Here is a 27,537-nt window from a genome sequence, read left to right as displayed (position 1 = left end):
ACCTGCTAATAGTACTCTGATTTATACCCAGACAAACCTTCCTGCTGAAGGGAGCCAACCTTTTTTAGGCATATATAAATTGCTCTGGACTGAAACATGCCTGGCTTGTTTAAGCAGTGAACTATTCTGTTCAGCTTCTGGTGATCAAGAATATCGCCCGCCTCTGAAGTGGTTGTGTTCGTATACAGCAAACGGCTGATAAGGTTTCCGCTCCCCCATATCTCTCTTGCAGCATACATATTGTCTTAATGTTTGCATTACTCCTTACTATATGAGCTCTGATGAAAGCACAAATATCTTGTGTGCAAAATGTTAAATGATTGCAATGTAAGGAATTGTAACTTAATTCTTGGATTGCTCTGGTATCCGAGAGTCTCTAAGGCCCTGTCTACACAGGCAAGTTTCTGCGCAGTAAAACAGCTTTCTGCGCTGTAACACGCGAGGTGTACACACTACCAAGCCATTTAGTGCACAGAAACTACCCCAACGAGAGGCGTACAGCTTTCTGCGCCAGGGCTACAGTGCTGTGGTGCCACTGTAGACACCCTGGTCGATTACAGCACTGCAATTGGCCTCCCGGAGGTGTCCCACAATGCCTGTTCTTGTCTCTCTGGTCATATGTTTGAACTCTACTGTCCTGCCCTCAGGTAACCAACTGTCATGCCCACCCCGTAAATTTCTTTCGAATTTTGAAAGTCCCCTTCCTGTTTGCTTGGTGATGCATGCAGTGGTTTCAGCACATCTTTCCAGGTGGCCATGCCTGCTCCACGCACCAGGCGATCCCCTGCTTGCAGCAATGCTGAGCTGGTGGTCCTAATCAGCATTTGGGGAGAGGCTGTCCAGTCCCAGCTGCACTCCAGCTGTAGGAATTATGATACCTACAGACAGATTTCACGATGCATGACAGAGGCTATGATCAGGACACATTGTGCAGGGTCAAAGGGAAGGAGCTGCAGAACGCCTACTACAAGGCATGGGAGGCAAACCGCTGCTCCGGTGCTGGGCCCACGAGCTGCCGGTTCTACAAAGAACTGGACGCGATACTTGGTGGCGACCCTACCTCTACTGCGAAGGCCACTGTGGATACTTCGGTGGCTCACATGCCAGTCGAGAGTGGACTGAGCCAGGAGGAGGAAATCTTGGAGGGGGGCGGGGACCCAGAGGCAGAGATGCATGCAGCCAGGAGCTCTTTTCTACCCCGGAGGAGGCTAGCCAGTCTCAGCTGTCGGATGTTGGCGAAGCGCAAACAGGACAGGAGGCTCCTGGTAAGTGGATTTGATTTTTGGGAATCACTGAAACGAGTTGTTGCGGTCAGAAGGGTTGCAGAAAGCAGGCGTATCTCCTACCACACGCTTAGTCTGAGCGGCGGAACACACTGTTGGTTGACTCCCTCACTTCACAGGAATCTGCCTGAGATCTCCAGGAAACTTTTGTGGCGATACTGGGCAATCCGCTGTGGCAGGTTCTTCGGCAGACCTGCTTTGTTTCTTGTCCCATTAATGGTAATTTTCCTGCGCCACTGTGGGGATAGGAATGATTATCAGGCTTCCTCTCCCCCCACCGTGCTGGCTCTCCCCACGAGCCATGTGCCCAGTGTACAGCAGGGTCCAGGAAGACTGATTTTTTTTTTTTTTCCCCTGCCCCTGTGGCTACTCACTATTTGGGGAGGGTCTTGCGGCTCATGAGGACTTGCCTGGGGTAGGCAAGTTAGTGACAGGTGTGTGAGTACTGGCTGTGGTTTTTAAATCCCTGTTCTGTGTGTTGCAAACAATACTGCTTCTGTAAAATGTTGCATTTAAACTTCAGAGAGATGACCTTGGGAGAGCCTAGCCTCCCTCTTTGTTATCGGCAGCTGAATGACTGCACGGAATTAGAAAGCGGCCAAGAAGAACTAAGGAGGACTTTCTGAGTAGTGATATGATGCACTCAACGTCCAAGAGAGAAATTTGAAGGAGTGGCGGGACAGCAAGAAGAGGGACCGAAAGGAGAACGTGGCAAGCCAGAATGAAGACCACAGAGCGGCTCTTAAAGGTTATGGAGCGCCAAACAGACACACTCCAGGCGATGTTAGCTCTGCAAACCGAGCAGCTCCATCCTCTTTTTCCCCCCCCCACCTCTGCAGCCACTGTCACAAAACTCTTTCCCATGCTCCCGCCAGACGCTGCCAACACACACTTATCAACCTCCTGGCTCCAGTCTATACCTGCGGTATTTCACTCCTCTCACCTCACAGTCCAGCACTGCGGACTCCCACTACCCACTGCATTCAACACCCATCCCTCTGCAGTTTGGCCCTGCTGAAGTATAGTGCCTGCTGCATTGTACTCTAAAGGAGAAGGTTGGATATGATCCCAGGACATACACAAATCTTTAGCCATCCCAGGACCCCACCTCCTCCTGGGACCTTCCCTTCCCCCATTCCCCTCACTGCTGATGTGATTGTTTGTTTGACTGACTCTCTCCTCTGGTTGTTGTTTTTAATAAAAGGATTGTGTTGGTTTGAAAGCAAAAAGAGCCCTGCAAAGCAACATACGCTTATGTTAAACCCACATATTGCATCATCTGCACCACTCACCTCCTGTCATTACAAGCACTGCACTCCTGAGCAGAGCAACAAATATTAGTGGCTTTCAGCTTCAAATTGCTGCCTCAAGGCATCCCTGATCCTTATGGCCCCATGCTGCACCTCTCTAATAGTCCTGGTCTCTGGCTGTTCAAACTCAGCCTCCAGGCACTGAGCCTCTGTGGTCCAGCCCTGAGTGACACTTTCACCCTTCCCTTCACAAATATTATGGAGCGTACAGCACTTGACTATAAGCATAGGAATATTGTTGTTGGCCAGGTCCAACTTCCCATAGAGGCAGCACCAGCAGGCTTTTAAACGGCCAAAAGCACACTCAACAGTCATTCTGCATTTGCTCAGCCTGTTGTTGAGCCGCTTGTCAAGTTGCCCCATGTATGGCTTCATAAGCCATGGCATTAAGGGGTAGGCGGGGTCTCCCAGGATCACAATGGGCATTTTGACTTCCCCTACAGTGATCTTCTAGTCCGGGAAGAAAGTTCCTGTTTGCAGCTTCCTGAACAGGCCAGTGTTCCAAAAGATGTGTGCATCATGCACCTTTCCAGACCAGCCTGAGTTAATGTCTGTGAAACACACACGGTGATCCACAAGCGCCTAGAGAACCGTTGAGAAATACCCCTTGCGATTAATGTGCTAGGTGGTCTGGTGCCAGAATTGGAATATACGTGCCATCTATCGCCCCTCTGCAGATAGGGAAGCCCATTTGTGCAAAGCCATCTACAATATCACGCACATTGCTCGGATCGGAGCTGTGCACTCTGGGCAGCTAATAGCGCTGCAAGTGCCACAAGTGTGAACATGCTGTTGTGCAGGCACCTGACAGTGTGAACAAACAGCGGTTTCCCTTCAACACGCTCTGAGGGGCGCTATAACTCCTGGCACTTAAACTTGATGTCTACACTAGCAGAGTTAGTGTTGTATCGTGTCTCCAACTTCTATTGTAATTAAAGTTGGGACTACTTTTGCTGTCTGTCAGTGCTTCTTTGACTAACCATAAGGTCTGCTGTTGGCATTCTGCATACATGGACAAACCTGTGGGGGCAGTGATGTGGCATTCCCCATGGGTTTACATTGCCGTCCTGTATGTATGCTTAAATAAAGAGACATTGCAGCAGTGTTGCTTAGTACACGTGTCTGTTTCTGTAGTATTGCAATTAAACATTCACTGTACAAAGGCATGGTTGTACTGAATGACTAATGTTGCTGAGAGTCCTTTTTTTTTTATGGAGGTGTTTAATATAACAAAATGGTAGCAGAACTCCAAGTTGCTTATGAGGGCCACACTAAAGTGTAGAAGGTTTCTCTTTATCAGACTAAGGACTACAACTTGAAAAATTGGTTTCAGAGTAGCAGCCGTGTTAGTCTGTATCCACAAAAAGAACAGGAGTCCTTGTGGCACTTTAGAGACTAACCAATTTAAAGTGCCACAAGTACTCCTGTTCTTTTAACTTGAAAAATGTGTTTGCCAGCAATGAATGGGAAGATTTCCCTACCCAGTGTGGTTGGTGGGGTAGGAGGGCGCACAGCAAAGCTATTGCAGAACTTACAACTTTCCATTAGAAATAAGCTTCTAGCCATTACAGCTGCAAAACTTCCACCGTGACCTGATGCCATGGTTTTTATTTGACTCTCTAAACAACTACAGTGCTAAAGCTGCTGCTTTTGGTTTTGCCCAGCAGTAGGTTTAAATTAACAAGACTATAGTGTTTCACCACTGTCCTCTGTGGAATTGTGAAACTGTTCATTCCTCCCGAGCTAAGTGGGAGAGGGAATAGAGTGGCAGAGACCTATTTTCCTCTTTATGGCAGCCAGGAGGCTATGCAGAGGACAGAGCTGCTTCTCTCTTCCAGTTGGAGGACTAGGTGTGGCATCATCTTAAAATCTAAGCTTTAGACACTTACTAGCATTGATCTAACAAATGGAGGACCCTCTGCAGGAGCTAGGGTCAACACTGGTAGAATATTCAGCATCTGAGTATCTGGGGGAGGGATAGCTCAGTGGTTTGAGCATTGGCCTGCGAAACCCAGGGTTGTGAGTTCAATCCTTGAGGGGGCCACTTGGGGATCTGGGGCAAAATCAGTACTTGGTCCTGCTAGTGAAGGCAGGGGGCTGGACTCGATGACCTTTCAAGGTCCCTTCCAGTTCTAGGAGATGGGATATCTCCATTATTATTATTATTAATTATCTTCTGTGGATGGCACAGTGGCTGGGCTTGTCCGCACAGTGTTAGCCATTCAGCAGTGTTCAGGGGTGTGGCATGATTCTTTCATGTGAATCTAAAGCTTTCTAATAAGAGAGTAACAAACTTTAGGTAAACCACTGTTATAATTTGACATGAAAAGTAGATCCAGATGCTCTGTGCAGTTGCAATAATACCTAGTGCTTCTGAGCCCAAGTAGGAGTCTTGTCTGATGCATTCTGTCCTCCATATCTAGAGATGCTTGATACTGGTGACTTTCAGGGTCTAACATTTCCACCATTGTGTGGAGCAGTAACAAGTCCTATTGTGATTTAGAGTAAATAACCTAAATTTAAAACTTTTATTTTCCAGTGATTAATCTAAAACTGATTTGTGGTTGTACATGTGACAGACTTCTGGGGACAAGAGTGAGGTGAAAATGTCTCATCCAGAGTCTTCCTATTCCTATGATGCAGAAACTACCTACATCAACTTCAGGACTCTGAATGATGATGACATGCAGAGTGTAGATTCATGGTTTGGTAAGTATCTTAGAGTTTGGTGTCTGCTTTCTGCTGAGGTGAGGCTTTGGGAAAGTAAAATGTCCCTGCCCAGGGAAACTGTCTTGTTAGGCTTGACTTCTATAGCAAGTAGGTTATGTTGAATTATGCAGTAAATGACATCTCTTAAAACCCAAGTACAGTAAAATGCTATCCCTGATCAGAACTAGTGAGTTGACGACAGGCTTAACTAACATCATAATTACTTGTATACCATGTGGTATTGTTACAAATACTTAATATAGAATGTGTTGACAGTGTTTACTCTTTCACAGATCTGAAAGCCGGTTCAGAGAATGTCCCTCCTGCAGAGAATGTGGCAACTGTCTTGCAGCACAAGCCTGCCTCTTCAAAGGCTAATCTTCCTCACGCTATTGTTTCACCAATGGTGAAATCCAGTAAGTTGGCACAATTCTGAAAAAATAACCTCCATCCACGAGAAGTTGAGAGGCATTGGTGCTAAGTGGCATAATGGCTTAGTCCAGCATGGTTCTGTGAGCTTGTTATGGTCTTGGAAAGATATGACAGAAATGTCTTAGTACGCTTGCAGAATTGCTACTTCACAAGCAAAGTTTAGAAATGCACTCTGGAGACGTGTGAAATTTTTTTCCTGCCTTCTTAGATTTGTCTTCTGACCAGACTTTGTATTTGGTCATGCCTTTCTACTGTCCAATTTAGAGAGGTCTCTCAAACACTCTTGCTTCTGGGGTTCTATGTTTAACTTTTTCCTTTTATTTGTTTACACAGTCTTCAGTTGGGTTCTAATACTAGAGATGGTGTCAACTCTAACCCTGGTGAACTTTCTATAAAGAATCTTACATGTGCCCAAGACACCATACCCATCTGTCACCTTATAAACACACTTTCCTAGATTGTTTCCCCCCTGCTGATGGGGGGGGAAATGCCACCAATAGACCCACCCCCATCTTTGTATCCAGTTCCAAGATCGCTACATTTCCTCCTTAAGAGTTACCTGCCTAAGCCACTTGCAGCACATTTTATTGGGAGCACCTATGCTCTTCCGACCAAGACAAGCGTGGAGTATCCTGGTTTCAGAACTCTTTATCCTGGTGTGCTTTTCTCAGAGAGAGAACTATGTGAAAATCCCACTCAACAGCAGAATTATTTGTAAAACAAGACATTAAAATGTAGAGGGAAGGATTTGAAACAATAAGTTCTTATCATAACTAGACTTACAGTTGGCAAAAGTTAAACTAGATAAGGCATTTTTGTCTTAAGTTGCAGAAAAGAGAACTAAAAACTTACAGATTTCAGAGAGCAAACTCATAGGTCTGATTTTTTTTTTTTTTTTTTTATTAGAATCCCTGCGTCCTATTTTTTCCTAGAGCAAGGGAGGTGTGTATGGTGTCTCAACACTTCCCGATGGTCTGCTAGAATATCTAGAAACATTAAGCCCTTGGCTTTCTAAACTATCTCCATAGTTGAATACTAACATCTCCTGAGGCTCAGTCTCTAAAAATGTGTGTGGGTGGGGGAAGGGGCGGCCTTTCAGTCTGTTCTGTACAGGACCTTCTTAGTCTGTTACCATTTAGCAAGCTTTTATATGGTATTTTCTACTACCCTCTTTTAGGCTATGTCTACATTACCACTTACGTCGATATAACTTTTGTCACTTGGGTGTGAATAAGCCACCTCCGAGTGATGTAAATTACAGCGACCTAAGCGCTGGTGTGGGCAGCACTATGTCAGCAGGAGAGCTCCTCCCGCTAACCTAGCTACTGCTGCTTCTTGGGGGTGGATCAATTAAGTCGACAGGAGAGCTCTCCCGTCAGCTTACAGGAGCTACATTAGAGAGCTTTTAGTGGTGCAGGTGCAGCTGTGCCACTGTAAGCTGTCTAGCATAGCCATAGCCTTAACCTGTTCCAAAGCAGAGACTAACTTCCCTGTTTCACCCAATTAGGTGAAAACCATGAGATGGAGAGGAGAGAAATGGCGCAGGCAATGTTGAGACCACAGAATATTGTTGGTTCTCTGGCAGCCTGGAAAGTCCCCTCAAATGATGATTCACCTCCTGCTCCTTCAGGAGCTTCTCAAAGGTAAGAATGCTGGTCAGCTTAACCAAGTTCTGTGAGGCCTAGTGGTGATCCTCATCAGCAGCATGCCCAAGCTGTGTCCTGGGCTAGGTGGGCAATGATGGTCTAGCAGTCTCAACACTTCATGAATGTTTCCATATAGATAGAACTGGAGACTGATATTGGCTTAACCCACCACTACAGAAAGTAGGATTTAAGTGGTTCCTGTCAATGGGTCTGTTTCCTAACCTGAAGGCCCCATCTGTAGGGGTAAGAAGGTAGTTCAGTTTCATACCTGTTGGCTGAGATAGCCAGTTGTGCTGGTGACTTCCAGGATGTGTAGATATCTGGAATTGGACTGAGGCTGTAAGAGTCCTGTGACGGGTTGGATCACAGAAACCCCTTGGGAGCTGCCACCTGATGTGCCAAGACTACCTCTGCTCCTGTTTTCCCTGCCAGCTCAGGACTCCATCACCCTGTCTTGCTGGGCCAGACACTCCCGTCTGCTCCAACACAGACCCAGGGTCTGAATTACTTGCCCCAAAGCTGCAGGTATATCTGAAAACAGCTCACAGAAGTGTGCTTGTCTTGAGCACTCAGATGCCCAACTCCCAGTGGGGTCTAAACCCAAATAAATCCATTTTACCCTGTATAAAGCTTGTACAGGGTAAACTCATAAATTGTTCGCCCTCTATAACACTGATAGAGAGAGATGCACAGTTGTTTGCTCCCCCAAGTATTAATACATACTCTGGGTCAATTAATAAGTAAAAAGTAATTTTATTAAATACAGAAAGTAGGGTTTAAGTGGTTCCAAGTAGTAACAGACAGAACAAAGTAAGTCACCAAGCAAAATAAAATAAAATGCACAAATCTATGTCTAATCAAACTGAATACAGATAATCTCACCCTCAGAGATGCTTCAGTAAGTTTTTTTTTCCTCAGACTGGACACCTTCCAGGTCTGGGCACAATTCTTTCCCCTGGTACAGCTCTTGTTCCAGCTCAGGTGGTAGCTAGGGGATTCTATATATCGACACTCTCACTCTCACACTCTTGCAGTTCAGGTGACATGATCATATGTCACTGCAAGACTTCATTACCCCCTTGCCAGCATACAGGAAGACTCACAGGTAAAACGTAGCCATCTGCAGACAGTGGTCCTGGTTAATGGGAGTCATCAAGATTCCATTAATGGCCCACACTTTGCATAATTACAATAGGCTCTCAAAGTTATATTTTATATTTCTAGTTTTAGATACAAGAGTGGTACATTTATACAAACAGGATGATCACACTCCGTAGATTATAAGCTTTGTAATGATACCTTACAAGAGACCTTTTGCATGAAGCATATCCCAGTTACATTATATTCACTTATCATATTTTTATAAAACCATATAGACTGCACAACGTCACAGTCCCTTTGCTGTTGGTGATACTTAGAAGTTTCTACTGAGTGACGCTGAGTTCAGACTTGCAACCTAGATGCACAAGGGGGCTTTGTACCATAGTACAAATAACAGAAATGATTTAGGTTTTCAATTAGCAGTGTAACGATTAGCTGCTATTAATCTCCTCTTTAGCATATCTGAATGTAGTGCTGTCTGGATTTCAGTGACTCTTTCCAGCAGATATTGAAATACACTATATGGAACTGATTGTCTTTCTCAAAGACTACTTGGGAGACTTGACACTGTTCTTTCCTGCAGGAGGGTATCCAGAAGACTGTCAGCACAACAGAAGAATTCCCAGCAACGCAAACGTCAGGCCAAAGTCAAAGCAGAGAGATGCACTGTCACGTCCATCAAAAAGGAAGATGTTCCACCCACCAAGAAACAGAAAATGTACATCACCAGAGTCCTGCTTGGGGCTGGGTGGTGGGAGTGCTGCTTTTTATCTCTCAAATTACTTAGAGTCCATTCTTCTGATAGGCTTCAGCCTAGATGAGTTGGACTTGCAGGCTTAGGTAGAGGTGATGGAGACCTGGTTCATGATACTAATTCCGTAACACATGAATCCAGTGATTTGTTTTTGTTTTATTTTTTCCCTCCAAATTTGAGGAGGAATGCTGGGCGGGAGAGGGAGAGATACAGCGAGTGATTCAGCTTTGAGTTTCTTAATCCCTATCACTCTGGGCCCAGTGCTTCTGTGAACTGTCTTAAACTCGATTCATGCTACTAGTGAGGATGGAGTCGAACAATTCTAGACTGCGAGAAGAGAATGTTTCTCAAATTCAGTTTAAATATGACTCCACTATATGCTAGGAAACTTTGGATCAAGAAAACAATACGCTAGTGCAGTTGGCACAGGATGGGATGTATGCCTCGGCAATTACTCTTTCCACCTAACAGAGGAGAGTACATACATCAAAGCCCATTCTGGAAGGAGAATCTACATTCTGAAACTTCAGTAATTAGTCTTCCCTTTTGCAGCTTTAACAGAGTACCAGGGAAAACTAGACCACCAGTGCCATGCTATATGGCCAGGTAAGGCTCTTCCTTGGGTTATCTTCAGATGACTGGTGAATTCACTAGGTGTTTGGGATGTCCAGGGCATGTTAGTGAGCGCTAGAACCAGTGTTGCACTGAAAACACTGGCATCCAGGAATGGCTTGCTCAGTTTTGTGTTGATCTTTATCTATTTTGTCACTGTAGCTCTAGCAGTAGAGAGAGAATGACTGAGGTATCGCTGAACAGAGATCACTCCCAGAGCACTGAACTCTCCCCAGCCAGACCCAAGAGCAAGCTGACCATGCCTACCACGCCAACAATGCTGAAGTACGTACAACAATCCCTTTTGTGCTAGTAGCTGTAATTTTAAAATGACCATTTAAGGAAAGCTTGTGGTCTCAAGTCTTACTATTATATGAGGAGGTGGGAGAGGCAGTGTGCCCGCAAGTGTTCTGAGCATGTGTGCAGTAATCCTAAAGTACAAATGAGGATGTAGCCCAACTAGCTATATGTGGACTCCTTGAGATACAAAATCAAAGACTGTAGTTAGCCAAAAATATCGGCTTTACTCTGAACAGTGTCTCTGGAACTTGAGAGTTAGACTTCTGCACTGCAGATCTTCACTTGATGCCTCTTTGAGGTGGGAATGCAATATCCAATAGAAATGGGAAGTTATGCTTGTTGAGATCATAGAGGTTTGGCAAGGGATTAGTATCTCCTCAGGCTGTTGAAGAGAAGCAGGTAAACCTCCTGTAAACTTGTTCACTCCTGTGACCGGGGTCCTAGTGGGGGCCAGCTGTAGTCATTCAATTAGGGTGAACTGCAAAGAATGGAGCAGACAATCCCCAAAAAGCTGGTGGATATTCCAATACTTACATTTTTCAAGACCGCATAAAACAGCTTCTTTATTACCTCACTGGTTACTCAGAAGTCCAAACAATACAGTTCCCTTAAAGGATCCAGCCTCAGGCCTCCATCCAGGCACCTAAGTCAAATATGATGATTTCTGAAAATCTTATTTCATCATATAAAAGAAAAGGTTCTACCAATCCCAAAGGGTTGGAGACATTACCTCCCTGGTTATTGAATATTCCAGATCTTACCCAAAACACGCTACAGCTAGTTCTTATTAACTAAACTAAAATTTATTAAAAAAACGAAAGGAAGTATAGTTGAAAGATCAATATACATACAGACATGAATTCAATTCTTAAGATTCAGATTCATAGCAGAGATGGTGAGCTTTGTAGTTGCAAAGAGCTCTTTTAGAAATAGTTCATAGGTTATAGTCCGATATCCAAATATCATATTCAGGGCATACCAGCATAACTGGGACCTGTCTTGCAACTCAAACTTCCCAGATGAAGCCCAAGCAGATCTGAGATGACCAAATCAGGACCGAAGGATCTTTTGTACAATTTAATGTCCTTTTTTGCCAAGTTGGTATTTCCTCGGGGAACAGAAGGTCATTAGGATGACTTTGAAGGAGGTCCATCACTAGTACTTAGCTATACAAATTAACATAAGGCCATTTGCTTGTTCCTCCAACATTCAGGGTACACTTCAAAGAGAGATGAATACAGAGATATCCCATGTTTACAATTCATTCAAATGCTAGGATGTTCTTTTGATCTCTGAAATATCAGAATACAGCATAGACAGGGACTGTTGATTACATCATTGACCCTACTCGTACATTATCCCTCCACATGTCTTTTGAGAGGTATTTATTTTGCAGGATGTTTAACCCTTTCTGGCCATGCGTCACAACTCCTCTCTAGCTTTCTGACATACTTCACTCTTTCAGGAGGAAGTATCTTTCTGGCAAGCTAAAGAGCACAGAGGAGCAGGAGCTGGAAAAGATGAAGCAATTGCAGCAGGAGACAATGGATCTGCGCAAAAAGAATGAAGAGTCCCTGATAGCTGCTATTGCTGGCTCAGGTAGGCTCTAGCTAAACATGGAGGCTTAGCATCCCATGCCCTCCTAGTGACCCGCGAGGGTGTGGCTATGGATAGTGCCTTCTGGAGGGAAATGTCAACGTATGGCCATTTCTAAGAACATGGAATGCAGTTTGAGCCCCCTTAGCTGTTTGCTTCTCACCTTCCCTTTCTTTGGTGGGTGTACTCTAAGTAAAATGCACTGATCCTGACATGGGCATCTGAGATATCCTGATGTCACTAACCCATCCACAGATTGTCTTGGGTCTTGTATGAATTCTAGTCTGGAGGGTTTGGGTTGATGCATGTCATGGTTCCAGGGACAGAGCAGCACTTCCACTTCTCAGAGTAGAATCCCATGATTCACCCCAGTTCTAGACTGGTTCCTTGGCAGGTGACAGGTCCCAACAGGGTTTGGCACCTGCCAGATGCTTTCCTTTGGGCATGTCCTCAGTATGAAAATGCAGTGACTAGACAGCTTCTCTGAAACAAAAGGGTAAAAATAACAAAAGGTCTACATACATATCTTCTTACTTATGCTTATCACTTCCCTGAAGACTTGGGGCTTGTCTATGTAACCCTTCTGCCCGTCTGAGTTGGCAGCAACAAGGGCCGGGTTCAGTATTAATTTGGTTTAGCTTAATTCAGTTTTGTGCCAAATTAAGGTCACTTTAATTCTGAACAAGAGCATCCACACAGGGACTTAATGCCATTTAATGAATCTATGTTTTAAATTCACACCTTTAATTAATTGGATTAATTTTCCTGAGTGTCTACCTGTAGAAAAACTGTTAGATAGTCCTGACTTAACCTTGGTATCCCTGCTTTCTTCAAGTGCTTGTTCATGTCAATTCCAATCAGATGACTCAAGGCCTCTGTTCTCAAGCGGAACTTGCTCTCCATGTCAATGTTGGAGAACAGAGAGCGGTATGCCTCGCGTGCCAGACTTTCTGAGGGGGAGGCTATTTCCTATATGCGTTTCCGCCTATCCCTCTCGTTCACCAGGTGCTCCTGAAGATACGGAGGGAACAAGCTTTGGTGATATTGATAGCTCCAGCCTGGCCTCACCAGCACTGGTACACATCACTCCCTGTCAAGTGCCATAGTTCTTTAGTTGGGGGGGTTAGCCCCCCCCGACTCTCTGGAGCCGTGGTATGCCGCAGTCCCCAGGGTTTAAAACCTGTGGGGTCTGCACTAAGCGCATGCCAAAGAGTGACCCTCATGCCTTTAGTTTAAGGTGTCTGGGGAAGGTCGCCAAAAGGACCGTTGTAAGATTTGCCACGAGTTCCATCCCAGAACCATTAAAGAAAGGGACCAGTGGCTCAAAGTTCTCCTTATGGAGGCAGCTCTCTGCCCCCACTTGGACCCGGGGTCAGAGGACCTTTCACCCAGCATGTAATCGTCGATGCAGAGCACCCCAGCACCGTCCTCCCAGGAACCGGTGCCAAGAAAGGACTCTTCCCAAGACGCTCAGCACTGGCATGGCTCCTCCCACAGCCAACCAGCAGGCAGACACCGATATCATTGCTGGTGCCTCAGAAGAAAAAGAAGCCAGAGAGCACCATCAGCACCACCCTGGTCCCACATGCAATCAAGAGGGAAGCTGGTGATGATGTCCCAGCGTTCTCCTTCTCCATGGCACCCTCTAGTGCTAGCTCCTCCGGGGAGAGAGCCTAGTCGGTCCCAGAGCTCCCAATGATCGGTTCCCCAAAGTACGGCTTCTCCGTCGTCTTCCTTTTCTGAGACCTCGGAGTTGGAGTCAGATTCCTACCGCTCTGACAAGAGCAGTAGGTCCCGGTTGTGGCGGGACAGATGGGCTTGCCTGGCACAATGGCCCACCGCAGTGGTAGAACCTATCACAGTGGTCCTTCTGGACTCCCTGGGCCTTCCACCAGAGCCAGGGGTCCCACTCGGTGATTTCGGTAGCTTTGGCCACCTTTATCCCACCTCCAGTCGATCAACCAGCCACTGAGCAGCCACCACCTGCGTCGACGCCATCGGCACTGGCTTAGACTTCGGCTCCTGCATGGACAGTGGCTCCTGCACCGACAGCAGCACCAATACTGTCCTCCACGGCCCCAGCACTGAGGGGCATGGCGTTGTCCACCTCGGCACCTACCCAGGCCCACTTGGGTGCTGACAGTGGGGAGCAGCCACCTTTTTGGGGGCCTCCTCCTCGTCGCCAGACGAAGCCCTGGCGGGCACTGCCACAGCATCAGCACTTGAAGACAATAGGATGTTGCAGCAGTTGCTGCGTCGGGTTGCCCAGGGTCTGGGCATCAAGGCAGAGGAGGTAGTTGAGTATTCTGATCCCATGGTGGATATCCTCACGCCCTCTGGACCTTCCCGTATTGCCCTGCCGCTCATCAAAAACATTGCAGGCACCACCAAGACCCTGTGGCAGACCCCAGCCTCGTTGTTGCACTTGGCCATGGGTGGCAAATGGCAATACTTTGTGCCTTCTAAGGACTAACAACACCTATATTCCACTCTCAACCTGATTCCCTTGTTGTGGACACTGCCAATCAGTGCAAGTGGCAAGGCTTCCAAGGGCCCAAAAACAGGGAGACTAAAAAAAATCTCTTTTCGGGAGAAAGGTCTATTATATGGGTGGATTCCAACCAACAGGGCATTGTCAGTCAGTTCTCTTATAATACCTGTGTGGTAATGGCAAAATTTACGGAACTGCTCCCCCTAGACTCCCAGGCTGAGTTTTCGGCCTTGGTTGAAGAGGGCAAGCTAATTTCACAAGCTTCCCTCCAGGCTGTGCTGGACGGTGATGACGCTGCCATGAGTCATGGCTACAGGGATGGCCATGAGAAGGGGCTCCTGGGTCCAGGTCTCTGGTCTCCCGTACGAGGTCCAGCAGACCATACAGGGCCTCTCCTTTGAGGGTGTGACTGTTTGCCGAGAAGACAGATAAAAGGCTACGTAGCCTGAAAGATTTCTAGAGCCACCCTCAAAGCCTTGGGCCTACACACTCCCGCCACTCAGCGGAAGCACTTCAGGGCACAACCTCCTCCAAGGTTCTACCAACAGAATTGTCAGGACCCTTCCTGGAGAAGGACTAGGAGCAGCAGGAAAAGGCGCACCCGTCCTCAGGCCAGGGCTCTGGCCAATCCAAGCCTCCTTCCAGCCAGAGACAGGCCTTTTGAAGGGGCGGTCAAGGACGGCTCACCAGAGCAAGAACTGGATCCACCCCACCTTCTCTTTTTTTGTCCCGACTATCCTCTTTCTACCGTGCATGGCCCTGTATCACTTTGGACCACTGAGTGCTCTGCAGAGTAGAGAGGGGGTACTCCATCCAATACAATTTCACGAATCCGTTTTTTAATTCACACCTTTAATTAATTTTCCTGTGTGTCTATCTGTAGACAAACTGTTAGATGGTCCTGACTTAACTCTGGTATCCCTGCTTTCTGAGGACTCTTGTCTTATCTGCACTGTAACACAATTCAGCGGTGTGAGTATCCGCATGCACCAGAGTACTGCACTGTAAGTCCCTGTGTGTGGGCCCTATGGGTGCAAACTAAAAACCTAGTTAGAGGACCAAAAAAGTGCCACCGTGGCTAAACAAAGTAAAAGAAACAGAGGCAAAAAGGCATCCATTAAAAAGTGGAAGTTAAACCCTATTGAGGAAACTAGAAAGGAGCATAAACTATGGCAAATGAAGTATAAAAATATAATTAGGCCAAAAAAGAATTTGGAGAACAGCTAGCCAAAGACTCAAAGTAATAGCAAAAAAATTAAGTACATCAGAAGCAGGAAGCCTTTTAAACAACTGGTGGGGCCACTGGACAATCGAGGTGCTAAAGGAGCACTCAAGGAAGATGAGGCCATTGTGGAGAAACTAAATGAATTCTTTGCATCAGTGTTCATGGCTGAGGATGTGAGGGAGATTCCCAAACCTGAGCCATTCTTTTTAGGTGACAACTCTGAGGAACTGTCCCAGATTGAGGTGTCATTACAGGAGGTTTTGGAACAAATTGGTGAATTAAACAGTAATAAATCACCAGGACCAGATGGTAGGTTCTGAAGGAGCTCAAATGTGACATTGTAGAACTACTAATTGTGGTATGTAACCTATCCTTTAAATCTGCTTCTGTACGAGATGACTGGAGGATAGCTAATGTGACACCAATTTTTTAAAAAGGCTCTAGATGCACTCCTGGCAATGATAGGCCAGTGAGCCTAACTTCAGTACCAGACAAACTGGTTGAAACTGCTGCAGTTGGGGGGAAGGGGACAGCACGTGGTGCCACCCACCACCAGGCCAGGTGGGCCTATGGCCCTGCTGGGAGGTGGCCAGGTGCTGCCCCTGCCCCCATCGCTCCAGGACCAGCAGCCTGGGGTACCAGGGTGGCTTTCCCTGAGGCTTCCCCAGCTGCTGGGGTGGTCCTGGGTTCGGCCACACCAGTGCAGCAAAATTCACAGAGGCCATAGAAAGTCATGGACGCTGCGACCTCTATGAATGATTTGCAGCCTTAACTATGACTCCCTGTGTGGATACTCTGATTTCTGGAATAAGGGTTTTGTTCCGTATTGGTGTAATCCACTTTGGAAGTGGATTGGGTTAAACCAGGATAAGAGCACTCACGCAGGGAGTTAATCAGGAATAGCTACTCTGCTTTAAATTCACACCCTACCTTAATCTGCATTAATTTCACTGTAGGCCTTAGTCTCCAGACCCTCCTCTTCCCCATAGTTTCGGGACTGAGGCTTTTAACCATTTCCAGGTTCTTTAGTATTTAAATGTTGGGGATGGGCTGGCTACAACCATGATCTGCTTTCTTGCAGATGTAACTCTATTTGGATCAGAGTCAGATCTCTGCACCATGTAGCAGACAGCATGACTATAATTGAATAGACAGAGGTAGACATATCCACAAAAGCAGATTTTCCACATTCTTAACAGCATGTTTCTGGGACCATATCAAATGGCATGTCTAAAGTGTATTGGGCCACAAATCTACCTGGAAACAAAGCTTAATTATCTTGTGAAATATAAAGGGCTGAGGATGAGTTTGCAGGCCTGATATAATGCACATAACTGCATAGAGAACACAGGTTTTGGTTTTGCTCCTCTGGTATCAGTCTCATGGGTTTTTCTCCTTTTTAGGACAACCTGTGAAGAAAACAACTGGCCAGATAACAAAGCCGATTGACTTCCATTTCTGCACAGATGAGAGGATTAAACAGCACACAGAAAGCCAACCTGGGAATGAATACAAGAAGCTGGATTTCATAGCAGCACTGAGAAAGCACCCTCCATCTCCGGTGAGAGGATAGGGCAGCAAGGGTGCTACCTGATTGTTCTAAATCTATTGGTGGCTCTTCCTGTTCTACAGTTTGCTAATGTGGGATTTGCTGGTGGTAATTCACTGGGTGTGAGTGTAAAAGGTCATGTGGGATGTGACCGACTAATAGAGGTGCCGTGGTCTTACTGAGCATCGCCGTGCTGGCTGTCAGCACCTCTGCAGAGTTTCCAGTCTGGCCCATCCCAGAGCTTGTCGTATGTCCAGTCAGCTCGCAAGTGGTGGAGGTGGAATCTGGAATCCCATCTACTGCTCCAACAGGTTGAGTTCCCATGAGGCTCCAAAAAGAGGATCCTCTGAAAATAGAGTAGTATGCCTTCCCCGGTACACCTACTCTTCAGATATCTGAGTGGGAGCTAAGTATTCTTCCCTTACAGGTGATTGCTTATCAGCAAGGCTGTTACAAGTCCTCATCCCTAGTAACCTACCAAGGATTCGATTTCCAAGCTGGAGTCTGCTTATTTAGCTACATCGGAGTATCAGTGCAGTAGGGTCTATCCTCAGCAGTGCTGAGCATGTACATCTATTCAAATCCGTGGGAGCTGTGCTCTCATCTCTGCATGGATTCTCTTCTCTTCTTGCTGTTAAAGTAGTTTTGGGAGAAGAGAATTTCAGGGGGTCCATTTAATATAAATTGAAGATATGACTATGGTATCTGAGGTGGCAGACCAGAACATGAGGAGGAGATTAGAATGCTTTAATCAGTTGGCATAGAGGATTAAATGAACGATTGTACAGTGCCTCCCTCCTGTTAAGCATTGACACTTTCCCTTACTAGCGGGAAGACGGACATCTTACACTGGTGTAGGAGTGAAGCTTTGGTGGAGTGCCTTGTTTAGATTGCTACAATGACCAGCAACTTCTCTTTCCAGGCACGAGTGGTGAAGGGGCCCACCGTCCCCAAACCTTTCAATCTCTCCTGTGGCAACAAAAGGAAGTTTGAAGAAACTACATCAGAGTATGTCCCCCTTGCTCAGCAGATTGAAAACTTCCAGAAACGTACTCCCTCTCGTTACCATTTGAGGAGCAGGAGGACCGATGAAAGTAAGCCTTAGTGATGTGGGCTAGCTGGTAATTTGTGTGCCAAGGTAACAGGGGAGCAGGAAGCAGTAACTTGTTAAGGTTCTGCCTACTTTGTATGAGTCTCTCTCAGCCTGGCCATCTGCTCTAATTAAAATGATCAGTTTCAGTTCCGGCTATTAATTGCTAGTTTCTGTGATTTGGATTTGTAGGTCCAATTCCAGTAAAGCCACTGAAGGCCAGACTTACGCAGCCCAAAACTCCACTGCTTCAAACCAAACAGCGCTTAAGACCTGTAACTTGCAAGAGTGCAGCTGAGTTGGAGGCAGAGGAAATAGAGAAGCTCCGACAGTAAGTAGAAGCATTGTTTAGACCCTGAAATACCCTAGTGTCCACAGAGCAACCTTGAACCAACCCAAAAGTCTCCAGGCTTCTGAGGAACAGTCTTGTGTAAAGCTATAAACAATTGTGTAAATGAGCTTGGTGTATCTAGATTTAAAGCAAAAGGATATAGGGTTGATAATCTAACATAGATATGGAAAATGATCCAGTTCATAAAAAGAAACTCTTGGCCAAGAGTTAGTTAGTAACACTCCCCTAATAAGCAAGTACAATCACCACGTGCAGTATAAACTCTCCTACAACCAGACTTGGGTTTTTTTTTTTTCCCCCTAGTTAAGTTCTAAAATAAAAACATGTAGTCACTTAATCCAGTGGGTAAGGTTGTGCCTGGGGAATGTGGTGAGTGGCTTAGTTGATCCTTGTTGACTCCTAGTAAGGAAGTGGAGCTATGCATAAGGTGAAATATGCAAAGCTCAACTGTTGGTCACTACTGCTGATTTCTGCAGTGGTGGCAAGGGAAAAATGACTTATGACTGTTCTCTGCCTTGTTGTGTGTAGATGATTGTCCCCTCATTCTTCATGCAGATACAAATTCAAAGCTCAGGAGCTTAATCCAAGGATCATAGAGGGTGGACCAATCCTGCCCAAGAAACCCCCTGTGAAAGAGCCCACACAGCCTATTGGATTTGACTTGGAAATTGAAAAAAGGATTCAGGAGCGAGAGAGCAAGAAGCAGAAGGAGGAGGAGCATTTTGAATTCCATTCCAGGCCATGTCCAGCTAAAATCTTGGAGGATATTGTGGTAAGAACTCTTGCAACAAAGCTCTGCTCAAGAAATGAGAACATCTGAAGCAGCAGTAAGCTTCCATTTCAGAGCATGCTTCCCTATTTCTGTCTGATGCTTACTGCAGTTTGTGTCTACCAAAGAGCTCCAGATATCCCTTCACATCGGGGAAGAGCTACAGTAGGTTAATTCAGGCTAGGGTGCTCCTGTGAAGTATTGCCTCGTTAGGGCTAAATTCTCACTTGACTATCTCCTCCTGACAGGGTGTTCCAGAAAAGAAGCCCCTTCCTGTTACAGTTCCTAAATCCCCAGCCTTTGCACTGAAGAACAGAGTCCGAATGCCTGGTAGCGAGGAAGAAAAGGTGACTAATCTGGGACGGTTTCTGGTCTCCATAGCATGTGGCAGCTGGGACCCTACCCTTCCCATAGCCAACCAGCAGCGACTTCACAAGCAGTAATGGGTGTTCTAGTTGAGCAATACTTGCCTTCAAACTTGGGGAACATGATTCAGTGGAGAGACCTCCAATTAGCCCTCTTTCCAATGGCCATTTCCTCCCAAAGGGAATCACTTTTATCTGTCCTTCAGAGAACTCAGATCCTTTTAAGAAAATACATTTAACTGAGTAGACCGTTTATTTTAAAGGACGTTGTTTGGGCTCCTGAGGTACTGAAGGTATGCCTTTTGCTGCTGTCACTAACTTTATCTTGCAGGGGAAAACTACATGGCTTATAGCCTTCTTGAGGAGTGAGGGCTCTGGCCCTGATGCTAATCTGCTGGGGAGGGAAGTGGACGTTCAGGATTTGTATTTTTCGCTATAGTTATTCTAGGTGCAAAGGGAGCTTCTTCATAAGCAGGATGAAGGCTTTTCCGGATCAAACACCTTGGTGCTACCATGGTCCACCTGGGGAGACCCAGGGCCCTTGAGGGTGGGTGGAGAAACTACAATCCAACCTTAGTGAGTAGTAGAACAAGCAAGATTTTTGCATTGTTCATCTAGTTCCCCAAGAAGCCTCAAGACTGATACCTGTGTTATTCCTGTGGCAGTCTGTTGCACTGTACTGTGCCTCTTAGTAGGAGAGGACAAAGTGCCAGTCTTAAGCCCTTCATTTTTAGCAACACTAGGAATCTCCCATCACCAAAAGTCTTAAACCTACCATCAAAGAACAACACTGGTCAGGGGATCAGTGTGTCTCTTGTGTCTCAGCCTGTCTCCTTAATGCTGATGTTTCTTTAGAGAGAGGAGGTGGTCCCGGTGATCAAAGCTAACCCCATGCCACACTATGGAGTGCCCTTCAAACCTAAAGCCCCCGAGCAGAGGCATGTGGAAGTGTGCCCCTTCTCTTTTGACTCTCGTGACAGAGAGAGGTGGATGCAAAAGGAGAAAAAAATAGAAGAGCTGCAGAAAGAGGAGGTGCGTGCTGGGAAATGTCTTGGATTACTCTGTTTCCAAAAAAAAAAAAAAATATCCCATCTCTTGCTACTGGCAGAAATGCTTGTGGGGTTTCATGTTCAAGCAAAACTGCTCCTGTAGACTGACCAGCTGTACAGCGTTTTGCAAACCTATTTTGCAAGGTCTCAAGAGTGCTACAAAATCATGGGGGAGGGTGTCAGTTCCCCTGGTAAGAGTAAATAGATGTCTAGGGAATATCTTCACCTGGGAAGATATTCCAACTGTCCATCTCAGTGTCCTTCAATCCCTGGAGGTAAATAATGGAATTCCTGTTTTCCTCTCCCTCTGTTCTTGTTGGCCCAACATTCAGAGGAAGCATGGGAACTGCCATTCTGGATCAATGCATTGGTCTGTGTGGTCTAGGGGCCAGTAACAGATGCTTCCGAGGAAGGTGCAAGAAATCCTTCAAAAGGCAGTTCTGGAAAGGCAGGCCTGCAAAGCAAGCTTCTTCCTAACTCCCGTTAGTCTGATTTATTTTCTGAAGCAGAAAGACCTTATTCCTTCTTAAACCATTGGTTATCTTTTTAATCACTAATGCATTGCTGGATAACCTTGCCCATGTAAATGTTCATTCCTCTTGAGTCAGCTAAATTCCTTAGGGTTTTCAAAAATATCGAAGGGATTTAGGAGCCAAAATCCCATTTGAAATTCAATAGGAGTTGGACACTTAACTCCCTTAGTTTCCTTTGAAAACCCCTACCCTTGGCATCTCTTGTTACCAGTAAGCTCCAGAGGATGGGGGAGTATAGTGTTTCCCTTAATCAGTTTCACATTTGCCACCTGAAAAGTCAGGGTGATCTTAATCCAAGCAGCACATCTCTTACCATTATTCAGGTTTGAATTTTGTTCCTTGTAGGTACCGAAGTTCAAAGCACTACCCCTGCCTCAGTTTGACCACATCAACTTGCCACAAAAAAAAGTGAAGAACACAACACAACCAGAGCCCTTCCATCTGCAGACAGATGAACGGGGAGCTACCAAGTTGCAGAATTGGCAGCAACAGGTAGGACTAATGGGACAGCAATTCTGTGGCACTTCGGGCCACAGCAACTCTTCAGAACTGGGCCTGAAGAGTCTGGCTTCTATATGAAGTGCCAATTAAGCAGAAATGGGACTTGCTGGCATCTAAAATCAGTTCATTCGTCACAGTGGTATATTCGCAATGGTTCACACAGCGAATTATCCTGCCTTGGGTTCAAGTCTCATCAGACCTTTGGTATTGTGAAAAGCCCCCCGGAACAGCTGTTACCTGCTATTTCCCAGGGCAGCTGTGCACAGCTGGAGCTCTCCTGTAGTCTGATGTTGGAATTCCAAGTGCTGCAATAAAACTGACCATTAGCTTCTGAAGCTGCTCTCCAGGCAGCTCACTGTACAAATGCCAAGCAGACCAGTGCTGCTTGGCGACATTTCTTTGGGGTTTAAATTCTCTCCATTTTCAATTACTGAATTGTCTGAAGTCTAAACGTTGTTCTCTGTGAAGCAGAGAGTGGGGTGCATTTCCGTTACTCAGTTCCTGACAGGACCCTTCTTCCCCTGCAGATCAAAGAAGACCTGAAACGGCAGAAAGAGGCAGCGTGCTTCAAAGCTAATCCAAACACCATTGTGCACCAGGAGCCTTTTGTGCCAAAGAAGGACAGCAAGCCAATAGCAGGTGGAGTTGCATGCACTCACTGCACTGGCTTGCTGGCAGTCCAGGGCTGACGCATAAGTGCTGTTGAACTGCACTGAGAAAAACTGATGATACCTTTTTAGCATCCACATAGCTAGTGGTGCTTGTGCAATACTTAATCAACAAATTCTCTAACAGCCTGAGTCCCTAGGGAAAGGGGGGTGGGGTGGGGGGGTTTCCTCTTCACTGCTCCATCTTTTGTTCTAACATGGCAGCTGCATTAACAGCGTTGGAGTTGGCAGATAATGGTTACTAGCTTGGGATAAGGTCCAGCACATGCAAGGAGCTCCCTGTAGAGACGGCTGACATTTCAGCAGCAGCTGCCAGGCTTTCCCTCCCTTCCCCTTTATGAAGAGGGGCAAAGCCCGGTTTGTGGGAACTGGGAGCTTTTGTCTGTTCTCTATCCTACAACCGCCTTCTCCTTAAAAGTCTGTTTGTAAAGAACTCTTCCAAGAAGTGCCCTAGGTCAGGGGTTCCCAAACTGGGGTGTGCATACCCCCGGGGATATGCAAGACCTCTCTGGGGGGGGGGTACATGGGAGAAATTGTGTAATGGTGGATTTTATTTATTTATTGCATTTTCATACTAGGCAACTCAGCCAAAGTTTTAAATCTCTATGGGAATTGTTATATAAAATACAGTACAGTAGTTAATTTACTTCAAGATGTGCCAATGAAAACAGACGCTGACACACAGAGCCGTCACCTCCAATCATCATAAAGTGCGCTTCAGTTGCCCAGCAACTGTCCAGTCTAGCTGAGCTCAGAACTTAGTCAGGGGTGTGGTTTTTTTGTTTGGTTTCGGTTGTATACATCGCACTATAACTGTGTGTGCACATAAGTGAAATATGGACAGATGGCTAAAGACAGGTGTGTTAAGAAGAACACACACCGTATCAGTGATGAGAAAGGTAAGGGTACATTGGCAGCTGGTAGCTCTGGAAGGAGGTACACAATAAGAAAAGTTTGGGAACCTCTGCCCTAGACTGACCAGCGCCTACATTCATTGGCCCATTATTGGAGAACTGACATGGTATCAAAGCATCCCAGATGCATAAAGCTCTTCCTTCTTCCAAAATCCTAACCGCCTCCACTAATACACTTGAAGCATGGACCTCTAGAGGAGGAGACTTCTGTCTAACTCTAACATAGCTATGCTTTGGGTGACCGTTGTGCCAATGTTGTTCCCTCTTTCTAAACTTAGAGAACCTTTCTGGTTCCATAGTTGCTGAAAGCTTTGAGCTGGCGACAGAAAAGAGAGCAAAAGAGCGTCAAGAGTTCGAAAAGCGACTCGCTATGTTGGAAACTGAAAAAGAGAAGCTTCAAGAAGAGGAAAGACAGCAGGAGGCTGAGCGGGAGAAAGAAGAACTCTCCAGGCTGAGACAGGAACTGGTAAATAAGCAGCTATTCCTGGTCGGGCTGGAACACAGACTGACTGGGCTTGTTAACTTGTCTGTCTTGGACATGCAGCAGCCAAGTGCAGTCCTGAGTCTACTGCTGTAGTGATCTGCCAAGGCTCCGTCTCCTAAATACCCTCTGGGGGTATTACTGATACTTGTGCCAGATTGCTTTCTGAACCTGGCACATCAGCACTTCAGGGCCTAAGGGTACATGTACATAGCTTGAACTGAACAGTGCAAACACCAAAGCAGGCTCCTATAAATGCACATCATGTTGCTTAGGGCAGGGGTTCTCAGTCTTTTTCTTTGATTGCCCCCCCCCCCCCCCCCCCCCAACAGTCTCTTAACTTCACAGCGCACCTGTGCCACTGCATATAAAAGCCAGGGCTGGCGTTACAGGGTAGCAAACAGGCAACTGCGTGGGGCCTCATGCCACAGGACCCCCCACAAAGCTACATTGTTCAGGCTTCAGCCCCGTGCGGTGTGGCTTCAGCTTTCTGCCCTGGGCCCCAGTGAGTCTAATGCTGGCCCTGCTTAGAGGCCCCCTGAAACCTGCTCGAGGCCCCCTAAGGGTTGAGAACTCCTGCTTCGAGTGCAGTACCCAGACCACTGGAAGCACGGTCATTACTCTTTAGTGCCTAAACACAGCTCCCTGACTGCATCCTTTTGGTGGCTGCTGAGCTGTACTATGGTAGAATTGGGATGAGTGTAATTAAACCATGGTAACTGACCCTTAGCTGTCCTTTTTGTTTTTGTAGGTACACAAGGCAAATCCAGTTCGCAAGTACCGCAGTCTGGAGGTGAAGCCAAGTGACCAGCCTCTGACAGTGCCAAAGTCTCCAAACTTTTCTGACCGATTTCGGTGTTGATCTGCACCAATGTGTAGGAGCCCTCCTTTCCCAGCCTCTTGGGTATAGAGAAAACACATGCATCTAACTTGGGACTACTCTTAAATTAATGCCGGCCTCCATTATTTTATTTGATATTGAGTAGCTTTAACAATTTCACAGAGGCAAATGGCTGAAATGTGCTGTGCCTGGATAGAGATCACCAGTCATGTGGCTTCACTCAACATGTAGAGATGTTCCTCTTAAAGACCGAGCCAGGTTTTAATAGTACACGAATTAACTATTTTGCATACTTTAATAAAATAAAAGGTGTTCTGCCAGGCTCAATTCCCTTTTTGTGGAAGGGGTTCAGATGTGTCTTGGGTTCAGTTGGTACACACCAATCAGGTGTTGGCCACCTCTTCAAGCTGCCGCCTTGTTTTCCAGAACCTAAGATTGTTTGTTTTTTAAAACAAATCTCCAGCTGTGACCCTCAATCTGAGTAGTGTCATTCAGTAATGCCTTGGTCTGCAGACTCTGAAACCATAGCTGAGGTATAAACTGCCCCATTCATTTCAGTGGGTGCTCAGTCAGGTGCTGACGGACAAGACTCTTAATAGTCAACATTGATGATCAGTAAAACAGTTAGCAAAGTAATGAGTGGGAATATCGTATGATTATCCACACAATCTACTGTGAGAGACTGCCTGCTCTATCCCTGTGAGTGGGCTTGGGAATATTTCAGAGCGCTGTGTGTGATCATGGCCACCTCTCTTTCCCCCAATTTGACTTCTGCTTCAGCTGCCTTCTCAAGGGTGTAAGGTCTTCAGGTCACTGGGGCCCTGGCCCTCTCCACTTGTAGGAGATACATTTATTTCTGTGGTCTGAGTCTCCTAGGTGGTCTGTTGGCTGTGATAAGGCTGTAATGATGTGGGGTTGAGCCATGCAGACTTTTCCAGCAAGAGCAAACTCTCTAACCTTATCTTGAGGTAGTGGTAAGAAGGAAACAACCATTTCCAATGATACCATCAGTGCAGAATTCTCCATCCCGGGTCTTAGCTCTCTAGCAGGAGACTGACTGAAGTCTCCTAGCTCTGGGAGTGGGAGTTAGCTCTTGGGTGGGGCGGGGCAGCTCACCCACTAGTGCCGTGGTAGTGGGACAAAACATGAGCCAGGCCCCATACTGGCTGTGCCCCCCAACTCCAGCAAAGCATAAATGCTGCCCACCAAACATACTAGACAGTTCCTTCAACTTCATGGAAGGCAAAGTTCTGAGAAGCCAATTCCATCAACAGAAAATAAATGTGCATTAAAAACAAAGGCACAAGAGACTGAAAATTTATCTTTTTCTGGGAGACTAATCTCAAGAGGTGGCTGAAGGAAGGGGAGCCCAGCAGGATGACTTCAGAGCCAAATCCCAAGGGAAGTAACTTTCCCTTCTCTGGACATACCAACTCTACAGAATTCTCACTCCTGGAAAGCAAGAAGCTCAAGGGATGTCGAAAGAGCACAGCTTCCGCAAGTAGCAACAATGTGTATGGGGCAGGTTTTGTCCTCTGTCGACATGTAAAATCACTAACACGATAACTGGGGACCATTTCAGAGGAGCCTCACTCCTTTAGAATTTCAGCAAGTTTTGGGTGATCCTCAAAGGAGCACGAGAGATGCTCTGGACAAATCCCCAACAGACGTTTCCCTGTGCAAAGGGAGAATAGAGGGCTGGAATACCAGAGTCGTGGCAGTGTCATGCTCGGCAGTAAAGGCAAGAGTGAATCCTGTACGACAGCATCTTCAGAGATGTAGAATTAAAAGGTAGGTATCTTCCTTCTGGTTTGCAGTCTCTTAACCTTGCTATTACTTCTACTTCAGTGACAGACCAAGTCCATATTGGGACTGAATAGCTGGGATCTACTTAGTTTTAAAACTTGGTAAGAACCTCTCCTTCCTGTTAGCTGGTGGATAATTGGGCTGTTCAGTGTGTTTGCTTCCCTCCAGCCTTTGCTAATGCTGTGCATATTGACTAGCTAATGCTGTGGCACTAACTTGGGCTGAAGTCAGACATGAGTCACGCTCTGGGAGAAGTCTTGGTACCTCTCCTGCTGGCAGTCAATTTTAAATCTTGGCTATTGAATGTTCAGAGCATTTAGGATACATTTCCTCATAATTCCATCTTCCTAATAACTTCAGATCAACACTTGGTAGTGCCTCGTAGCATTGCGTAACTCTGGGAGATCATTTCTACAATGCCTGGATTTTTTCCTCCTTTCCCCATTCCCTTAATGGTATGTCACAATATGTTCCTAGCTTGTCTGGGGAAATCCTTAGTGCTGATAGAAGCAGTTAAGAAGCTGTTGACTACATAGCCTGCCTGACTTGGCTGAGAAAACCCCAGCTAAGTCAGGCAGGCTATCTTAAGCTTCAGTGCAGCGGCTAGGATTCAGGTAGGGACGCTGTTCTCATTCTGAATTGACACCATCTGCCTCGCAGCCTGCTGCGACACTCAATTTAGACCAGGTATAAAGTTTCCTGGGGAACAGACAAGGTCTGGCTGTGTGGAGTTTCTCAAGCCTATGAAAAGAGCATAAAGGTTAAAGTGTGTGGTGCTTAGAGCTGTGACGCTTGTGTAGCTAGGGAACTGGCGTGCTTGATGCCTTGCCAAGTATCCCAGGACACTCTGTTTTACAACCAGAGCCAATGTGGATGCTGGCTCAAGTTCCTAAGTGGAAAAACACTTGGCATTTTCTTGTTCGTTTTCTGCTCTCAAGAGCAACCTGGAGCACTGTTATAAAGTCATTTTGGGGTGTGGCTTTTCGTTCTTAAACTTGGACTCTCAAAGTGACAACTGGCCCAAGTGCCGGAGGAATGTGTGTCTAGAACAGAATCCAGCAAGCATTGCCACACTCGCTCATGAGCGCTGGCGTAGGGAGAGTAAAAACACTCCGCCCCCAACTTTGCCTTACTCCCTCTCCCCCCCTCCAGTAACTACA

The 27,537-nt window shown here is 46.3% G+C and overlaps 1 protein-coding gene across 2 annotated transcripts in view; it reads left to right on the top strand.

Annotated features, from left to right (window-relative positions):
* Positions 1-24,869, top strand: part of TPX2 (TPX2 microtubule nucleation factor) — a 31,543-nt gene extending 6,674 nt beyond the window's left edge. The window contains exons 2-17 of one of the 2 annotated variants that reach the window (XM_054044926.1): positions 5,133-5,302; positions 5,596-5,718; positions 7,242-7,377; positions 9,065-9,199; positions 10,010-10,132; positions 11,613-11,746; positions 16,863-17,020; positions 17,931-18,102; positions 18,291-18,429; positions 19,006-19,222; positions 19,468-19,566; positions 20,440-20,616; positions 21,512-21,658; positions 22,195-22,306; positions 23,549-23,715; positions 24,482-24,869. In XM_054044926.1, the coding sequence (XP_053900901.1) occupies positions 5,200-5,302; positions 5,596-5,718; positions 7,242-7,377; positions 9,065-9,199; positions 10,010-10,132; positions 11,613-11,746; positions 16,863-17,020; positions 17,931-18,102; positions 18,291-18,429; positions 19,006-19,222; positions 19,468-19,566; positions 20,440-20,616; positions 21,512-21,658; positions 22,195-22,306; positions 23,549-23,715; positions 24,482-24,592 (2,253 nt within the window). In that variant the 5' untranslated portion in view covers positions 5,133-5,199 and the 3' untranslated portion in view covers positions 24,593-24,869. The remainder of the gene's footprint in view (positions 1-5,132; positions 5,303-5,595; positions 5,719-7,241; positions 7,378-9,064; positions 9,200-10,009; positions 10,133-11,612; positions 11,747-16,862; positions 17,021-17,930; positions 18,103-18,290; positions 18,430-19,005; positions 19,223-19,467; positions 19,567-20,439; positions 20,617-21,511; positions 21,659-22,194; positions 22,307-23,548; positions 23,716-24,481) is intronic. The other variant, XM_054044927.1, reaches the window with a different exon arrangement.
* Positions 24,870-27,537: the final 2,668 nt, after the last annotated feature.

Source organism: Malaclemys terrapin, chromosome 12, assembly GCF_027887155.1.
Source record: "Malaclemys terrapin pileata isolate rMalTer1 chromosome 12, rMalTer1.hap1, whole genome shotgun sequence".
Lineage (NCBI taxonomy): Eukaryota > Metazoa > Chordata > Testudines > Emydidae > Malaclemys > Malaclemys terrapin.
The sequence above is the reverse complement of the archived record's forward strand: the minus strand, read 5'-3'. Positions and strand labels throughout refer to the sequence as shown.